This window comes from Lepidothrix coronata, unplaced genomic scaffold (genome assembly GCF_001604755.1).
Source record: "Lepidothrix coronata isolate B3197 unplaced genomic scaffold, Lepidothrix_coronata-1.0 Scaffold10, whole genome shotgun sequence".
Lineage (NCBI taxonomy): Eukaryota > Metazoa > Chordata > Aves > Passeriformes > Pipridae > Lepidothrix > Lepidothrix coronata.
In genome coordinates this window covers 6,817,542-6,835,302 of record NW_016690190.1, presented here as the reverse complement: position 1 = coordinate 6,835,302, position 17,761 = coordinate 6,817,542, and the positions used below count along the sequence as shown (strand labels likewise).

The 17,761-nt window shown below is 39.0% G+C and overlaps 1 protein-coding gene across 1 annotated transcript in view; it reads left to right on the top strand.

Moving 5' to 3' along the window:
• The window catches only part of KDM5A (lysine demethylase 5A), a 50,132-nt gene that overhangs the window by 9,289 nt on the left and 23,082 nt on the right, over positions 1-17,761 (top strand). Inside the window, exons 6-17 of the mRNA XM_017804743.1 lie at positions 2,055-2,160; positions 2,703-2,791; positions 5,394-5,552; positions 7,904-8,023; positions 9,191-9,349; positions 10,940-11,121; positions 12,848-13,010; positions 13,830-13,949; positions 15,210-15,404; positions 15,509-15,690; positions 15,947-16,071; positions 16,321-16,471. Coding sequence (XP_017660232.1) covers positions 2,055-2,160; positions 2,703-2,791; positions 5,394-5,552; positions 7,904-8,023; positions 9,191-9,349; positions 10,940-11,121; positions 12,848-13,010; positions 13,830-13,949; positions 15,210-15,404; positions 15,509-15,690; positions 15,947-16,071; positions 16,321-16,471 — 1,751 coding nt within the window. The remainder of the gene's footprint in view (positions 1-2,054; positions 2,161-2,702; positions 2,792-5,393; positions 5,553-7,903; positions 8,024-9,190; positions 9,350-10,939; positions 11,122-12,847; positions 13,011-13,829; positions 13,950-15,209; positions 15,405-15,508; positions 15,691-15,946; positions 16,072-16,320; positions 16,472-17,761) is intronic.

The following is a 17,761-nucleotide window of genomic DNA, read 5'->3' as shown; positions in this document are numbered from 1 at the left end:
GTTGTGTTGTTAGCAGTGAGAAAATGGCAAGGAATGCACCATTGCCACTTCCATGTGCTCACAGTTTTGACTTGGTTTTTTTACAGTCTTAAAGGACACCACTGAAAAACTACTCTGTGAGGCTTCTGAATACTTTTGGTATTCACACCTTAAACTATCAATATCCTGGCAGCGTTCATGCGGTTACGTAGGAATCTGGATTTTTAAGAAACATTTCCTTTTCAAAAAGCAAATTTTTTATTTCAAAACTGTAGCTTTTTCTGCCTGAGCAGGAATGGATTTCATCCACCTAGGTTTAGTGGAATCCCAGCAAATGTGGGCAATGGAGTTATTGAAAATACATTCAGGGAATGCATTTTTAAACTCAGCTGTAAATCCGAAGAGATGTTACTGCATGTTAATGATTTATTTTTAGTGAATATGATAATAAAATTATTTTTCATGTGTCATTGAGAAAACTGTTTTAGGTCAGAATAGCAGAAGTCCTGGAGATTGTTCATAAATGCTGGTGAAATTATGGCTATGCTGAAAAATATGATGTAGGTTGATTCTGTCAGGTTCTATTAGTTGAGAGAATGGTTGAGTTAATGAATTTCAAATGGAAAATGAGGGACTGGGAAGTCTCCAGGTGTGTTTACTTATGGCTTATTATCCCAAAAGTGAGGAATTGATGAGGAAAAATTTTCCAGTTAGCACGCAGGTTCACAGTGACCTTAACAAAGTTGGTAACATATATCTACAGTGAAAATAATTTAATAGCAACATGTAAATGTTCAAAATTAGAATATCAGCAATAATTAGTTTGGAAAGATGCCCGTTAGCACACTGCATACACAGTTCAGTGGCAACAGGGACTTTAAATATCACAAAGAATTCCGTGGAGTAATAATGCCTAGGAAACGAAATCTCTTCGAACGTCTTCCGGAAGCAAGGAAAACAACTCATTTAGGCTGAATAAATGGAAATCATCTTTCTTTTTTTTATCTTTATTGCAAATGTATTTAAACTTATTTTAAAGTCTTTTTGGAAGAGTTGTTTTTATTTGTTGATTAAAAGCTGTGAAAGCCTATCACCCTGAGGGACATGTATGACACATCAGGCCATAATTTGGAAAAATAACAGATGGAATATCATCAGGAAGTTACTTGAATAATAACCTTTTGAAAATGAGGTACCCACCTTCAAAATTGATAGATTTGCTGATGTCTTTTAAGATCAGTGAATTTCTGGAAGAAGATTTTAAACAGGGACAGTTTAGTGGCCTTCTATGTCAGGTCAGAAAGGGTTTTCAAAGTATAAGGAGGCAACATAAAGAAGAATTCCAAGGTGATTGCATTGCAGATGACAGCAGGATATATTCTTCTTTTTGTTCTTTTTATTGTTGTGTTAGCAGCAGTGATGTGGGAAAATGAGGCAGTTCAGTAATGGGAAACAGGAAGAAGTTCAGTTGAACAGAACAGTTCAGGAAACAACACTGGCAGAGGCATGGAGTTGTCACCAAATGGATCTTTTTCACCTCCAATTTCGAGTTTGCAACTTGAGTAGCTGCGATCTGAGTTGTACTCATAACATTTCATCGCAAATAAACCCAGGAGCAGCCAAGCTCAAGGAAGTTGGTTGGAACTCATTAGTGTCCTGTGGATGTTTCTACTCAAAGAAGCAGATAACAAAATCCTGTTGAAACAGTGTATGTGTTAAAATCCAGGCACTCGGCTGAATCATGGTGATTTTGGAAAATGTTGCTGTGGCATTCTTATTTTTTTGCTAAATGTCCAACCCGGTTCTTTTACTTGCTGTATAGGAGACTTTCTGTAGTTGGTCTGTAATACTAGATGTGAAATAATTTGGAAATTTGAGGCAAAACTGCTGTCTTTTATTCCATTTGCATATGTTCATTTGCTTTAGGAACAGAAAATCATGTCTTTTCATGCCTCTTGTTTCCTTTCTTTTGATGAGCAGATGTTGTGGGAGAGTGGAATATAAACAAATTATGAAGAAACCTGGAGGGGAAATATTGGTGGTTTGTGCTGATGTGGTCTTGTTTTTATTTTTAGGCAGAGGGAGGAGAAGTGAGTAGAAACACTGAACTAAAAAAGCTGCAGATCTTTGGAGCTGGACCCAAGATGATGGGGCTGACATTGGGAGCAAAGGATAAAGAGGGTAATTAAATCTTGGGCTCTTTGCTTTGTAGTGAGACTGTTAAATCTTTCTGAATGTCTCTAGAGGCAGCATTAAGAAGTAAGCAAATCAAAACTTGAAAGAGAAAGCTGAGTGTTCTAGGGTTTCATTCATGAGAAAGATTTACAGGGTGCTTCATATAACTTGGCAGAGTTTCAACTCTTTATGTATTACATAGTAACAATAACAATTAAGCAGCTGTTCCGTGAACTGAGTGACTGGAAGGGAAAACAGGATTTGACAATACTGAAACTGATCCTGCCAGCTAAAATTGCACAAATTATGGGTGTAATTCACTCTGTTTCATGAGGCAATTGAGATCACCTGTGAGGATAAGCAAAATATGGTTTTCCTAATCCCTGCTGATTTTAGGTGGGGCAGGTAAAACACAACAGTTTTGCCTTCTTTGGACTGTCAGGTAGTTTCTGATCTGAAGTGCAGAGTACCAGGCTATGTATCTGTGGTGCTTCTGAAAGTGAAGTCTGTCTGGATGTGATATTAATAACATTTAACTTTATTTTAAGATGAGGTGACACGAAGACGCAAAGGAACCAGATCAGAAGCATTTGGAATGCAGATGAGGCAGCGCAAAGGAACTCTTTCTGTCAACTTCGTAAGTTTGATTCCTCTGCGGTGATTTCTGATAAAAGGGACTTGATTGATTTACTAAGATTATTTTTTTTTCCCTGAAACAGCCCCCACCCCTCCCAATAGATGAATCAATGCACACTGCAGCAGATGATACTGTTATGGGAAGAGAGAACAGTATTTTGAAAAATCATCTGTTCTTTAGGTTTTTGTTTTAATCTTTTTGTTGCAATGTGAAGCTTTTTGCTGCTCATACTTGCCCCATGCTTGAATGCCTTCAGTAGTTCATTTTCTGTTTGAGCTCCCCTTTGTAGAACAATCCTCTTCCTTAGAAGAAATTTTGAGGTGCTCCAGTGCTTCAGGATTTTGTTTTTAGCAATTCCAACTTTTTTGTCTTTGCTGTTTTGAGTTTAAAATAGTCATTATACAAGTCTACTCGAGAGAAACCCCTAAGGAGAAAAATAAAATGTTCAGTGCTCTGATGTTTTGCCGTGGAAAAGCAGTGGATTGTTGTTCTTGATAGCTTTCATACCACATGATTTTCTACTTTTAAATTGTCATATTTAGCATGTGTACACAACCATGAAAGAAGATACATGCATTTAATGTCTAAAGAATTAGAGTCTTCACTTACAGTTCAGCTGTTCTTTTTTTTCTTAGCCTGAGAACACTTACAAGAGCTTATTTTAAATTCAACCATAGAAAGCCAAGGCAACCTAAGACTCTAGTAGTCATATTTTTATGTTTGGAAATGCCTCCTGGGGTGGAAAAAGTGTGAGAGAACTTGGATATTTAAAAACCTGGTCATTGTGCCATTGCAGCTAAGTCAGAGTTTGTGCAACTTGAATTTTTTTTTAATTGTGCTACTACTTCTGAGTATATCATGTTCTTAGGCCATGTAAACATTGTGACAATTTTAAGTATGCTTCAATTTTAAAATATTTTGTCTAGACTCTTGGATTTTCTATGGAAAACTAGCATTTGTTTACTCTTTTCATTTACTTCTATTTGTAAGCGAAAATTAAAATACTGTAGCAACAGAACTGTTGTTTGGAACTGTGTTGGTGTAACTCTAATCTTTATGCAAGGGTGATGCATTTGCCTTATATAGCTGTGGTCTGAAAAATACTGTGGAGCAGGTTTGTTTATGCTTCTCCATCATTTATTTATCTTTTTGTAAAATTCTAACTGTGAAATTGATTTTATTTACATGAATTGGTAACTGGGAGATAAAATACACCTCTTTATCCCCTCCTCTGCCCTTGATGCATATAGTTATATATCATCATAGTCTTACTCTGTTTTGTTACATGGCTAGGAGGCTTGTTTATAGTTATGCATAATCACAGATCTGCTTATTGTGAATATTTATTTCAGTGCAGTTTTTTTACTGACAAATCACCATTTATGCTAACATAGAGACTGTATATGTTAATAGGAATTTGGAGAAAAGAAGGTGTTGTCAGTGATAGGTAGCCAGTGAGTACTGTAGAAAAGCCTCCTGCTAGGATCACCATTTTAATGCATTGTTAGTTTTGGGAAGAGAACCTGAAAATGTCTGCTAAGGTACCCTCCCTCCCTTCTCTATTCCTGCAATGAAAGCCACTTGTTTGGTGTTTTAGACAGACATGATATTCCATGAGGGTGAGTGCGTGGATTTTTTTAAGAAGGGGAGAATAACATGCCTGCTATTAGAACTGCATTATTTTTTAAAATAATTCTTTAAGAAACCTGAGCAGTCTTCTTAAGAAGTGTATTATTGCATTAGCTAGGACGTTGCATGCTTAACTAGGCTGGTGTAACTAAAGATGGGGTTGACATCAAGTATTTAACACCACTGAACCTTGTCAGCTGAAAGGCACATGTGTTTCACATCTGGATGAAATTAAACCCTCCAGAAAAACAACCCCACTACTTCTGGTGTTACTTTGAGCTGCATGGAGGAAATATGCATGGCCCGAGTTGCCAGTGACTGGGGGGAGTAGTAGCAGAGTTTGGAGCAGGTATCATTCATGAAGTTCACGTTGTTAGCAGAAATTTATATGTAAAGTAATTTTTTAGCTGTGATAAAGTAAGACACAGTTTTTTTCATTCAGATTATGTTACAGTTTATATTTAATTAAAGCCCTTTGGACAGTGCAGGAAACAACAGCAAAGAAAACTTGAAACCTGTTGATATGGTTTTCTCTCTGGTCCCAGTGACTACCTTGAACAGATACTTGTGAAAATTGTTTGCTATTGTATTGGGATTAATACTTCTCTCTTAACATTTGAAGTTTTTATCCTTTGCTTTGGAGGAAATACGAAAGAAGTTGGTACCTTTACGTGCAGTTTCCTTCCCTTCCTCTTGGATTTTTAGATTGAAATCTGTAGGTTTGTGGGCTTTGTTATCTCTTCTTTTTCATTGCAAAGATATCCCTGGACTGTTGCAAGCAATGACATAAATATTTCTGAAATGGTTTTTTTTTGAGATTTTCCTCAGCCATGCAGTTTGTAGGGATTTAGTTTGAATTGTTTTCCATGATAAGAGGCCTGAAGAGCCTTTGTTTAAGGAAGGCAGCTTCTAGATGAGAAACTTTTTGTAACTTCTTTTTTTTTTTCTTTTTCCTTTTTTTTTTTCTCCACAGGTTGATCTCTATGTTTGCTTATTTTGTGGTAGAGGAAATAATGAGGACAAACTGCTCCTGTGTGATGGATGTGATGACAGCTATCACACTTTTTGCTTGATTCCTCCTCTACCTGATGTACCCAAGGGTGACTGGAGGTGTCCAAAGTGCGTTGCTGAGGTACAGTTCAAGAACTACTCAAGCTTTGTGTGTACACCAGTGTGCCTGGAAAGGTCAGAAGAGCAGTTCAGCTCAGTGCCAATCCATCTTTGTAGAGGATGTAGTTTGTTTTGGAATATTGTCAAGATGAGCCATGAATCTTGGTTGATGAGCCATAAGGAGAGAGAAACATTCCTTCTAGAGCTTGGGCATAACCTTTGTTTATTATGTGGCCATATGACAGCTGAAACTTTGGCCTTGGTATGTTAAGAGCTAAAACTCAATTTGACAATGTGCTAGTGGGAAATTAGGGTGAGAAGTAGGGTTGTGGTGGGTGTTTCAGCATAATGATGAGACATTTTGTAAACTATGAAGTAACCAAAGTATGCAATTTGGGCAAAAGGTAGCTTTGATTATTGGGAAGTCATGATAGCATTGTTCAGAATAGCTTGTAGCAGAAAGTGAAAGAACTAATTTAAAATTTTGTAGCTATATTTGGTTTAGACTGAAAAAGGAACTGCTCAGGCTCTGAAAGTGGAAGCTGGTTGAATTTCATAATACAGAAAAGCTACCAAGTTCCAGGAGATGACTGATCAACAGCCTAAAGGCAGCAAACATCACTTGACTGGCTCGGTATTTGTCTTAAGCAAACAAATTTTGCAAGCTCAGAAAGTTGGTAGGTTCAGGATTCAGAGGAAGAAGGTTCGTGTTCCTAAATCTGTAATTTTGAGACTGGCTTTAACTTTTTTAGGCTGTGTTTTTTTCAGAGGGGGCGGTTGTGCACAGGTGTGTATGTGCCTGTATGCCCCCAATCCCTCACACCCTTCTGTGTGGCTTCTGCTGGTTTCCTGATGGTGGTGAATGGATCGTTGTGCAGCCACGTGATGGGGTGGATCAGCTTGCTGCTCTCACCCAGAGATGAAGCTGTCAGATGAACTGAGGCAAATGCTGTTGTGAGAGAGGTGGAAATTCATAGTTACAGGGGAGGGAAAAGATACAGCTTTCCCTTTGGGCTGCTGCTCACAGAGTGGATTAAGCTGCTTGTTTATTATTCTCTTAAGAGAGAAAGCAATAAAGAAGTACCAGCAAAGTGCAGCAATCTAATGTGGGGTTAATGTAGAGAATATAGTAGTAAATAGAGTGGCTACAGTAAGTTTAAGAATGTGGAAACTCAGAAGAAACCTTGCCACTGCTGGTAAAAACAGGGATATGCTGTTACCAAGGAAAAATGTGCATGTTCATACAAAACCCAGAAAGACCAGGTGCTGAGTAAGTTGTTACTAGCAAATGGTACACCAAATACTTGAAAAATTCTGGAAATATTGAAAGTAACAGGAAGAGAGGGAAAAAACAGCTATGTTATATAATGGTGAGTAAACAAATAACATGTTTGAAGCGCTCAGTAGTGCTTTTTGCCTCAGTTTTTACTTTAGATGTTAATTGTGCACAGATGCTTAATGTAATTTTAACAGCAGGGTGCTGGAACAGAAGCTGGGAAGAATAGGGTAGGAGCTCTTTATATGTATTTAGGTCAACGTTGTGTGACAGTGTTCACAGATGTTGTAGATTCTCTGTTGCAGGCTCCTTTTAAGAACTACTTTGATACATGTTGGGCATAGTCTAAGGATAGTTCCTCTTGGAAAAAAAGAGAAACTAGTGATGAATTCCTTTCTAATCCTGTTTCTTTATGACTGAATAGCTGACAATCAGATAGTGATACATCATCTTTGTGTTCAAATATGTCCCGTGTATGTAGGAACACTGTGTCAGTTCCAAAAGAGCTGAGAAAGACACACTGGTAATGGGTGGGGAGAGTAGCTGAAATGCACACTTTTAGTATGAATGGGAATAGAACAGAAAGACTGGGAGGCTTTCTATCAGATGGGCTGTATCTGTTGCTGGCTATGTTGCACTGTTCTTATTTTCTTCTTCCTCTTTACTCCTATATATTTTCACAGTGCCAAATCTGTTGATGATTTGCTGACTTGATAAGACTGAAACACCATGGGGTGTTTGTTCCTGTGCTGTTATTCTGCGGGTGCTTGAATCCAGTATGTCTAAGAAATGCCTTATGGCTGCCTAAACATCTTGTGCACAGTCTCTCTCTGTGGCTGGCAGTGGTAGATGAGGAAATGTAGTTTTGGACAGGAAAGCAGAAGTGTGTAGCATGGGGTTTACAGTGTTAGATTAGCTTCTGTACCGTAAATTCTGTGCTGTTTCCGTTGTGGTAGGACTTCCTCGGCTGAGGAAAGCACTCAGAAGTGGTAGCTTATTGTGTTTGGTAAGGACTCAGGCATTAGGGTTTTTTGCTAAAAATGTAACTGTGTCATAGTCTGCTGCAGGGAACAATATTTTTATGTTCTGTCTCCTAGGAATGCAACAAACCCCGTGAGGCCTTTGGATTTGAACAAGCTGTCAGGGAATATACTCTCCAGAGCTTTGGTGAAATGGCTGATAACTTCAAGTCTGATTATTTCAACATGCCAGTCCATGTGAGTTTCAACTTTTGTTGTGATTCCTTGTAAGGGAAAAAGAGAAGAGGTTTCAGCTGGTCCTTGATTTTTGCTAAGGCATCTTAGCTTTGTTTGAAGAGGCACCATAACCTTCAAACATGTAAACAAATGATTGAGCTTTCTGGCATCTGGTCTCATTTCAACTTCATTTCACCCTTTTCCTGTGATGGACAGACAGCTTTATTGCTTGTTAGGGTATACTGTATTGGTCATGCTCTAGTTTAAAGTTCTTGCCCTTTTTGATAAACTGAAGTAAGTATCTTGTTCTTGTTTGGCAAAGGGGTCTTTCTCTTGCCCTTCCTATGGCTTTTGTCTTGGTTTGGTTCATCCAGAGGATAAATCATTGTTTTCCTTACTATTACAGTCTTTTCTTGTAGTCAAGTCAATTGACTGAGTGTGTCTGATAATGACAGGGTTGGTTGTTGGTTTTTTTTTTTTTTGTTCTACATTTCAGCAACATTTTTAAATGAAACATTTTAAAGATTTTAATATCTTTAAAACTAGCATTTCTACCTTGGCACACTGCCACAATTCTACTCTCTTGTACACTGCCTGCAGCACCAAGATCTTTCTCCTCTCACAGTTCTTTGGTAACCTATGGGCATTCTTGCTAAAGCCTCTACCTTTTAAGGACTCCTGTTTATGATACAACTTTGGGACATGGAACAAAGCAAGGAAGCTTATTTTACAAATAAGCTTCCTAAGTAAATGCATATAAGTAAGAATCGTAATGAGCTGTATGACAATCAGACTTTGAACACAATTTTGTATCTGAATTTTCTTACTCTTATTTGGAAGTTCTGGTCATTATCCTCTGAAATAGTTAGGAATTTGCATGCTATTCATTCTGTTTGCTGCTTGATTTGTGTTGGCTGTCTCCTCTTCCCCTTCTTTTTTGCTGTACTTCTGGTGATTCCATCTCTCTTGTTTGTTCCTTGCCTCATGCTGCAATATCCTATTTCTGGAACATTGCAGGCACTACAGAGGAATACAGACCAAATTATGACTTTGAAGAGATGGAGGGGGCAGAGGCAGTGACCCTGGTGTTTGAAAATTCATGGAGAGTTAATAGCGATTTACTACTTGAAAGATAATTTTTATGTTGGGTCTTGGGTGCACATACCCAAACGTCTCTTCTGCTTTCAGATGGTTCCCACTGAGCTCGTAGAAAAAGAATTCTGGCGATTAGTGAGCAGCATAGAGGAAGATGTCATTGTGGAATATGGGGCTGACATCTCATCCAAGGACTTTGGAAGTGGCTTCCCCGTGAAGGATGGCCGAAGAAAGCTGATGCCAGAGGAGGAGGTGAGGAACAGGATATGCAAACTGACTCCATTCTTTGCTCTGCATAAGATTTCACATTAAGAATTTAGGTCAGAAATCAGCATGGATTTTTTTCATGAAGAAATTGCTTAAGGCTTTTGCGTGTACTTAACATTCCTTTTGAGCAGGGCATTAGTCTGATAATTGAGGTTCTTTTACAGATCTGATTGCTGATAAATAAGCTCCTTTTCATGATTTAAGTCACACCTCTTTTCTGTCACTTAATCTTAGCAGGGGAAGATGTGCAATTTGTTGCTCTATGTCTTGAGTATGAGGAGACTAATACTATCTTTTTCTTTCTTGTTCCAAACCTTTTCATTATAGACTTAGCTACAGAAACATGATTCTGTCATCCTTAGGAGGTTCTTAATGGGTAAAACTAATCTGATTTAGCTTGTTTCTCTGACTGTGCATACTGTAAGAATGAAAAAATGTAGATACAGCATCTTATTATAGAAAATTTTGTAAAGAATATCTAGTAAGTACATTACCTATTTTCCCTCAGACCTTAGCATAGCATATCAATTTTCTTGCTGCTTATATGCCTACGTTCAGACAAAATGAGGGTAAAGGTGTGGTTTGCTGATTACACAGCCCCAAATCAATTTATACTGCTCACTGTAAGAGGTAATCCTGCTCACTGTTGTCTTCCACCCATACCTACACCTTCCTGTGTGTACCTTTGTTGGCTGTGCAGTGATTGTGCAGCTGCTGAGTGAGTCAGAACTGGTTGTTGATCTGTTTGTATTCACTTAAAAAAATTTTTTAGCCGAATGACTTAAATCATCTGACTCACTGTGTTGCCTTTGTAGTGTCAGAGCAAAGGGAACAGCAGAAACGTGTGACTGAGCTGAGGGTTTGACCAGTCCTTTCGGCAGCTGTGGGATGTGTCTAAAATGCCTGTGAATCTGTGCTTACAGCTCTTCTAAAGGTGGAAAGTAGACTGTGTTAAAGCACAGTAGTGAGCTTTTAAGGCTGTCTGAAGTATAATTTTTTTGTACAAATCGTGTGTTTTTGAAAGTAAAGGTGGGAGTGCTTAACGGGTGATGCTGTCTTCTCAAGAGTGAATGAGCAGGAATTTCTTCCCTGGAGAAAACTTCCTAAAGGAGTCTATAAAGTAGATCAACATAAACTGCAGTGAAGTAAAACAGGTGTTAAAAAAGCTGAAATAATAACATAAGATTCACTGCATTGTTTACAATTTCAAGTTGTCCTACATTATTGAAGATTTCAGTCTATAGTTCTGCTGGTGTTGCTGTTATTTTGTTCCACCATAAAAGCATGAAACCTGCAATCTTGAGATGGGGAGGAAAGCAAAGCTTGATCTAAAGAAGATGGGCCATGTATGTTGAATTACTAGGACTGGCCTTAAAATCTTAGTCTTATTATTTGATGACTAAGGTATTTAAGGAATTATTTCTAGTTTTGATGTTTCGTTGTTGCAGGAAATATCCCACTGTTTACTAATAGAAATGGGTAGGCTGGTCTTTTCCTTTGTACTTTCCTTTTCTGTAGTTGGTGTCCTCATATTCTTTTGACTTTTTTTCAAACTTTCTCCTTTTTTTTGGCCAGGATTATGCGCTCTCTGGTTGGAACTTGAACAACATGCCAATTCTAGAACAATCAGTCCTTGCTCACATCAATGCAGATATTTCTGGCATGAAGGTACCTTGGCTGTACGTAGGGATGTGCTTCTCCTCATTTTGCTGGCACATTGAAGATCACTGGAGCTATTCCATCAACTACCTGCACTGGTATGGGCTGTCCTTCGTTCATCTACCTTACACTGCCCTGTTTGCTTTAGGAAATTTGTAGCTCTATTTGAAAGTGCCTCTGCACATGATGACATTTTTAGATAAAAAGCTACATGTGGTGAGTGGTTCATATCGTTGGCTTTGGCTGATTAGAAGAAAATACAGGTACTGTTTTAACCATATTAGCGTTTTTCATTAACTGCTTAAATATTGTTATGTGGCCAACATTCCAGTGTCACTGTAAAATCATGCTTTACGGGGTCACATCTTTTCTAAGAAAGGTTTTCCTTTTGAACTGAGTTACAGTTCACTACTTTACTGTTTTATGATTTGAAGTTGAGATGTCTGTGCTGGAAACTGAGTCTACTGTCCCATGGCTTTCAGAGGCATCAGAACTGTCTCTTCAGCAGCAGAAATACTCCTGCTTAAGAGAAGAGAAACTTGAAAGTAATTCTGACTTTCAGAACAATCCTAGAAGTGTTCTGGTGTTCAGCTTTTGTGTTTGACAAGAAGACTCGTGATAGATAAACTATTTGCACTGCACTCTTCTCAGTTTATCAGACTCAATCACAGTGGATGGAGCAGGGGGGAAGGAATGGAAAGCTGTGGGAAGCAGCCCTGTAGAAAATTTGCTGTATGTCTGGTACAGACGAGTTGACAGCCTTCAGGCCACGATTGCACATCTCTGGAGAAGCATGTTTGATAGTAAGGTCTGATCCACAGACTCAGGAAGGGAATTAGTTTTGTTTTGAGTTCAGTTGCTTTCCTCGGCGTGCTGTTAAGTGGGTTAGTGTGTGAGGGGTTTGTTGCTGGTGAATTCAGGCAGCACATATCCCAAGGAGCAGATTCACTGGGGTGTCCTGGCTGTGTGCTGCCAGCAGGTGCCACTGCAGCCCGCAGGAACCGCAGGAAATGCTGCTCCAGGCATTGTCTGGGATGGTGGGTGACAGGATTATTAATACATTTAGATAGTGCTGTGTAAACTCTTTCAGATATTTCAGTGGACTACTGCTTGTACTTTTTAATAAAGTGTAATTTAAAAATAAACCTCAGCACTGCAGACACTAGATCATTACAGTTTATTTTGGTTGAGACAATATTGGAAGGACTGGAGTAGTGCTTGAGTACATATTTGTTTAGTTTTGGTCTTGTTAATCTTTCTTCCATCATACTTAACTAATTCATGTTATGTGGCATTTTTTATCTTGAAACCAGTGTACCACAGGTTTTTAGTAGTTAGTTGTGTATATTAGAAGGATTGCTTGTATTTCATTCTGCTGGCTGCTACACTCTTCCATTGGTTTCGGGAATGTGACTACTCCAAGCATAATTGAGTGGAGGACTATCATGATCTCTTTTCTCTTAAACCTTAGCTGTGACAGCCAAGGTTTTGTTTTCTAAACTTAATTCCTCCTTCCTGAAGGAAAGTAATTGCCCATTTTACCCCTTTAGAGTGTGGTGAGTTATCTTCCATGTTAGGCTTGCTTTGTCAAGGCAAATCTGCCATCAGGTGTTTTGAGAGTTGTGTTGCAGCATAACTGATTTTTCAGATTAAAATAGTACATCCTGAAGAAGATGCTCATCGATTAAAGATATTTTTTGTATCTAGGTGCAAAATATTTGGCTTATGAGGACAGTGCTGCTGGATGTGAGGTGTAGTTTGCAGTTGGGTGGCACCATTACTTCCCTGTAAGTCGTGTTGATTACTGTGGTTGTGTTTTGGTAGGGGAGAACCGAAGACATGGTATGGAGTGCCCTCTCATGCAGCAGAGCAGCTGGAAGATGTGATGAAGGAATTGGCTCCTGAGCTGTTTGAATCCCAGCCTGATCTCCTGCATCAGCTGGTCACTATTATGAACCCCAATGTGCTGATGGAACATGGTGTACCAGTGAGTAGCACACAAGTGTTTTTTTACATAAGTACTCCTATGTGCTCTCTTTTTTTCATTCTCTGCCAGTTTTGTGTAACAATAGTTTGGCGTAACTCTGAAGAATTTTTATGGTGGACAATTGCATATTCAATTCGTTACTTATGGGGTGTTTTTAAAAGCTGTTTTCTAGAATCTTCTGTAGACTCACCAGGAAATTTAAATTATCTTGTAAAAGAAGTGTGTGTGCCAAGCTCCCTACATAAAATACCTTATAGAACAAGTGTACATTGTGTATTACACTTAATTTTTAATTAAAAATCACTTCCCTTGTATAACAGCAAATTTGTCTGAAATGTTTTTAGTATCTCTTGACAGTAAAATACTTTTCTTATGTTCAGTGGAAATCTCAGCATTACAAAATGCTTTTTTGACCAAACATAATTGACTGCAGACCTCTAAGCAGCAGTCACTATCATTTGCTTTTGTCTTAGGATAAATTACTTCCCTGGCAAATACCCCAACAAAGCAAACCATAAACTGCTTCCAGAAGCTTTTGCACTTTGTGGTACAATGGATTAAACGATGAGAGAGAAACATCCCTTTTGGGATTCATAAAGAGAATTTTCAACTGTTGGCTTATATATTCAGCTCTGTTGAGCAAGGCTGTAAATTGAGTATTCATTTTGAGAAGATAGAACCAGTCTTTACCAGTTGGTAGTAGCTGTGTTGCCTGTGGTGTTCTGTAGGTACAGAAAATGGTGTGCAAACATCGTGTAGTTTTGTGTCTTAAACTCTGTTGCATGTTACATGTTATTTTTCTTTCCTTTATCCTATTAGGTTTTCAGGACCAATCAGTGTGCTGGCGAGTTTGTTGTGACCTTTCCTCGTGCCTATCACTCTGGATTTAACCAGGGATATAACTTTGCTGAAGCTGTGAACTTCTGCACTGCTGACTGGGTCTGTTCTTTTGTGTATATTTGCTGTGTCTCTGCTCAGTGACCTCTGCAAGGAGCCTGTTAGTAACCTAACTATATGAAGAATAGTCTTTCAAGTTATATAGTGTATTTTGTGTTTAAAGTTCTTGGTACAGCAGTTGAAAACTGATGTGTTTCCATTACACAAAGTAATTTTGATGGACACATAACTTTAAGGAGCTTCAAACTGAAACTTTGGCACATGTTCTTCCTTTTTAAGTATTGATTGAACCAAAAAATGACATCTTGCAGTACCTTTACCTAGTATTTGTGATGCCTCTTTCTGAATTTGATGCGGATTAATGTGCTGTCTTGAACAGCTGTTGTCATTTGGATGTTGGAGATAGGCATATAACAATCTTTTGTGCCTCTTTTGTGCCAGCTCATTGCACCTTTTAGTTATTTTAGTGCTTGTTCTAAGTTGTAATAGCTATGCCACATCAGTGCATAGCTTATGTGGATTGTTCAGTAAATTGTAAAAAGTATGTTCTGTTACTATCCAGAGTTTACAGTTGGAAGTTATGATCTCACCTTAGTTTATCTATCTCTAGCTTCTTTTTTGTTAATTACAAATAGAAATTTTAGCCCTTGATCAGAAAACTTTATGCATTTATCAGAAAAATTGTCTGCAGGACTGGCAGTGTGTCTGTGGGTTGTTTTTTTTTTTCTTCCTCCCATACTCATGATGTAATCATGGTGTGTAGCCTCTGTGGAAAAACAGCTAAACTCATACCAACCATGTGAAATTTCCTGTGCTTATGGAAATGTAACCAGGAATCTGTTTGGCAGGTTCATCTAGCATCTTACTTTTTTTGCTTTAAAAGGCACAAAATGAGTGACAGCAATTTTGGTGAACTCTAGGCATCTTGTGCTAAATGTTTATGTCCAAGCATAGTAATATCCAGAGGGCTTTGCACTCACCTTAACATAGACCAGATGACTTCTCTGTGGTGCCAGTTTCTTTCCATTGGAAGTAAAAAGAGCTTAGGATAACTCTTAAACTTGTCTCTGTAAGTTAGGCACATAAGGTTATGGAATACGCCTCCCTGCCCCCCAACACGGATATTATCTTTGTTCTCATCTGTGATGTGATTTAAGGTTGGTATAATTGGCTCTGTCCTGTCAAAACCAATTCTCTTAGCCTCAGTCTTTTCCCAGTTTTTGTCAGAGGAAGGGAAGTGGGAGCAAAGAGATGACTTTGCTCGTCTTTTCCCAGAATGATGGATGTTGTGGTTTTTTGCAGCTTCCCATTGGACGTCAGTGTGTGAGTCACTACCGAAGGCTGGGACGTCACTGTGTTTTCTCCCATGAAGAGCTGATCTTCAAGATGGCTGCAGATCCAGAGTGCTTAGATGTTGGGCTGGCTGCCATGGTCTGCAAGGAGATGACTCTGTTGATAGAGGAAGAGACACGGTTAAGGGAGACTGTTGTACAGATGGTGAGTAATAAAAGACGATTCTATGCTTGCAAAAGAACTTTTGCTTCCCCCTCCCCCTGCCTGCATTAGAGTTTTTGAGCAAGTGTCTAATTTTTTTTTGTTAGGGAGTGTTGATGTCTGAAGAAGAGGTGTTTGAACTGGTTCCAGATGATGAACGTCAGTGCACAGCTTGCAGAACCACGTGCTTCTTGTCAGCTCTTACGTGTTCCTGTAATCCTGAGCGTCTGGTGTGCTTGTACCATCCGTCTGATTTATGTCCATGCCCCATGCAGAAGAAATGTCTAAGGTACACAGGATTTTTTTTTTCCTGCCTGCTTTTCTTCCCTATCTAATATTTACTGTAGACCAGTGACCAAATACATTTGGCCACACTTCTCATTTATTAAAGGAATGTTTTTGTCTTCTTTGTTTCTTGGTCCCGTGGCAAACGGGTATTGTTCTGTTTTTCTGGCCTTGTAGCTGGAAAAACTCAATATTAGCAGTATCCTGGCTTTTGTATGGGCATTAATACTTTTTTTTGTGTTTTCCTTCCATATCTCCAGGTACCGGTATCCCCTAGAAGACCTTCCTTCCTTGCTGTACGGAGTGAAAGTCAGAGCACAGTCTTATGACACTTGGGTCAGTAGAGTTACAGAGGCTCTGTCTGCCAATCTCAACCACAAGAAAGGTCAGACTTCTATCATTCATAGTAGGATGTCCTGAAACTCCTACATTTGTTCTGTGCTCTCATTTAATGATAGCAGCACTGTTTTGCTTAGTGGAAAAAAAGAGATGAGCTAATGCAAGACTGTTATGCAGCTTATCATTGTGCATTTCAAATTGAACTACCCTATTGGAACCTTGATTGGAGACCTTTGAAGCAATCAAAAATCCCTCTTGTATTTGCATACAAATTATTTGTGTGCTCTTATTACAGATGTGATTGAGCTGAGAGTAATGTTGGAGGATGCTGAAGACAGGAAATATCCAGAGAATGATCTTTTCCGTAGGCTCCGAGATGCTGTGAAAGAAGCAGAGACCTGTGCTTCAGTAGCACAGCTGCTTCTGAGCAAAAAGCAAAAACACAGGTAGGACAGGCATCTTTTCAACAGTTTCCATCTGTCTCTTGTTACTCAGTTTGACCTGGAAATGTGAAGAAGACTGAGGTCTCACTGTGCACTAACTTCTTTCAGTGGTTCCTGTCCTTAGTGCTGTGACTCACTGAGAGGTGGGCAGGGGAGGAAGCAGATACAGTGACACAAGGGGACAAAAAAATTGGACTTGGTTGGAATGTGATAAACATCGTGTTTCCAGCTGACTTATATACTGAAATGTGAAATCTCTTGGAGAAGTTGTGTTCGATTCTGATTAAATATTTCTCTGAATGTGTGTGAGAGTTTTAGGGGAAGACAACTAGAGCTAAAAAAGTAATGAAAGTAAGTTTTGACGTGGGTGTTTGTGACTGGGGCAAAACCATCTTGGGGACCACAGCAGAGCACAGCAAATGCAGTCCATAGTTTGAGCCAATCTTTTGCTTCTTGGGAAGGACCATGGGAGGCAGTGATGTGTGGCTGAAAAGTAGTAGCTTGCCTCAGTGACTTCTGGCAGTTTAACTTCCTTAGTTCTCTGTGTTGCTTGCCTTGCCTGTGGCTGCTTCAGTGTTACTCTGTCCCCCGGCCCTGCCTCAGCAGTCTGCTGGTTGTGTTCCTTGTTCTGCTTTCGTGAGCTTTCAGCAACAAATTTGTCCTTCTCTCCTATGTGTTCTGTGCACTGAATAAAAGTCCCATAGGAAATAATTCAATCAGGTGACTGTAGTTCTTGTGCCAGCAGTTGTATGGTAAACTTCTGTGGCTTGCAGTTCCTCTGTTGATCATAAGATTTGGCTTTGCAGTTGATTGGGGTTTTTTTGTGTGTGTAGTTTTTGTGTATAACTTAGGACTTTCACAGGGAGTAAAAAGTAAATACTTTGTTAGTTATAGTGCCCAACTTTGCTACACAAAACATAATGCATATCATAATTGCTTGAATTTGAACACTGAAATGTTAGAGTTAGACCACAGATCCAAGTGTAATCTATTTTAATTGGAAAGCTATTACAAAACAGAGAAGCATTTTTTCTGTATTGGAGGGGAAAGAAGGCTCTCCTGTTTTGTTTTATTGCTTGTAGGATCCCACTGCCACAGAAGTATTAGTCACTTAGAACTGTGGTCTAGGTAAGGGAAGCAACATGACAAGGGGTTGTATTGCCCAGTTCTAGTTCAATAATTTTGGTAGCTTCCAGCTGTTCCTGGTCTGTTGTTGCTTCCTCCTCTTTCTCCTGCTCTTGGAGAATATCAGCCTTCTCTCAACAGACCTTCAGTTGCTGATCGATCGATCGA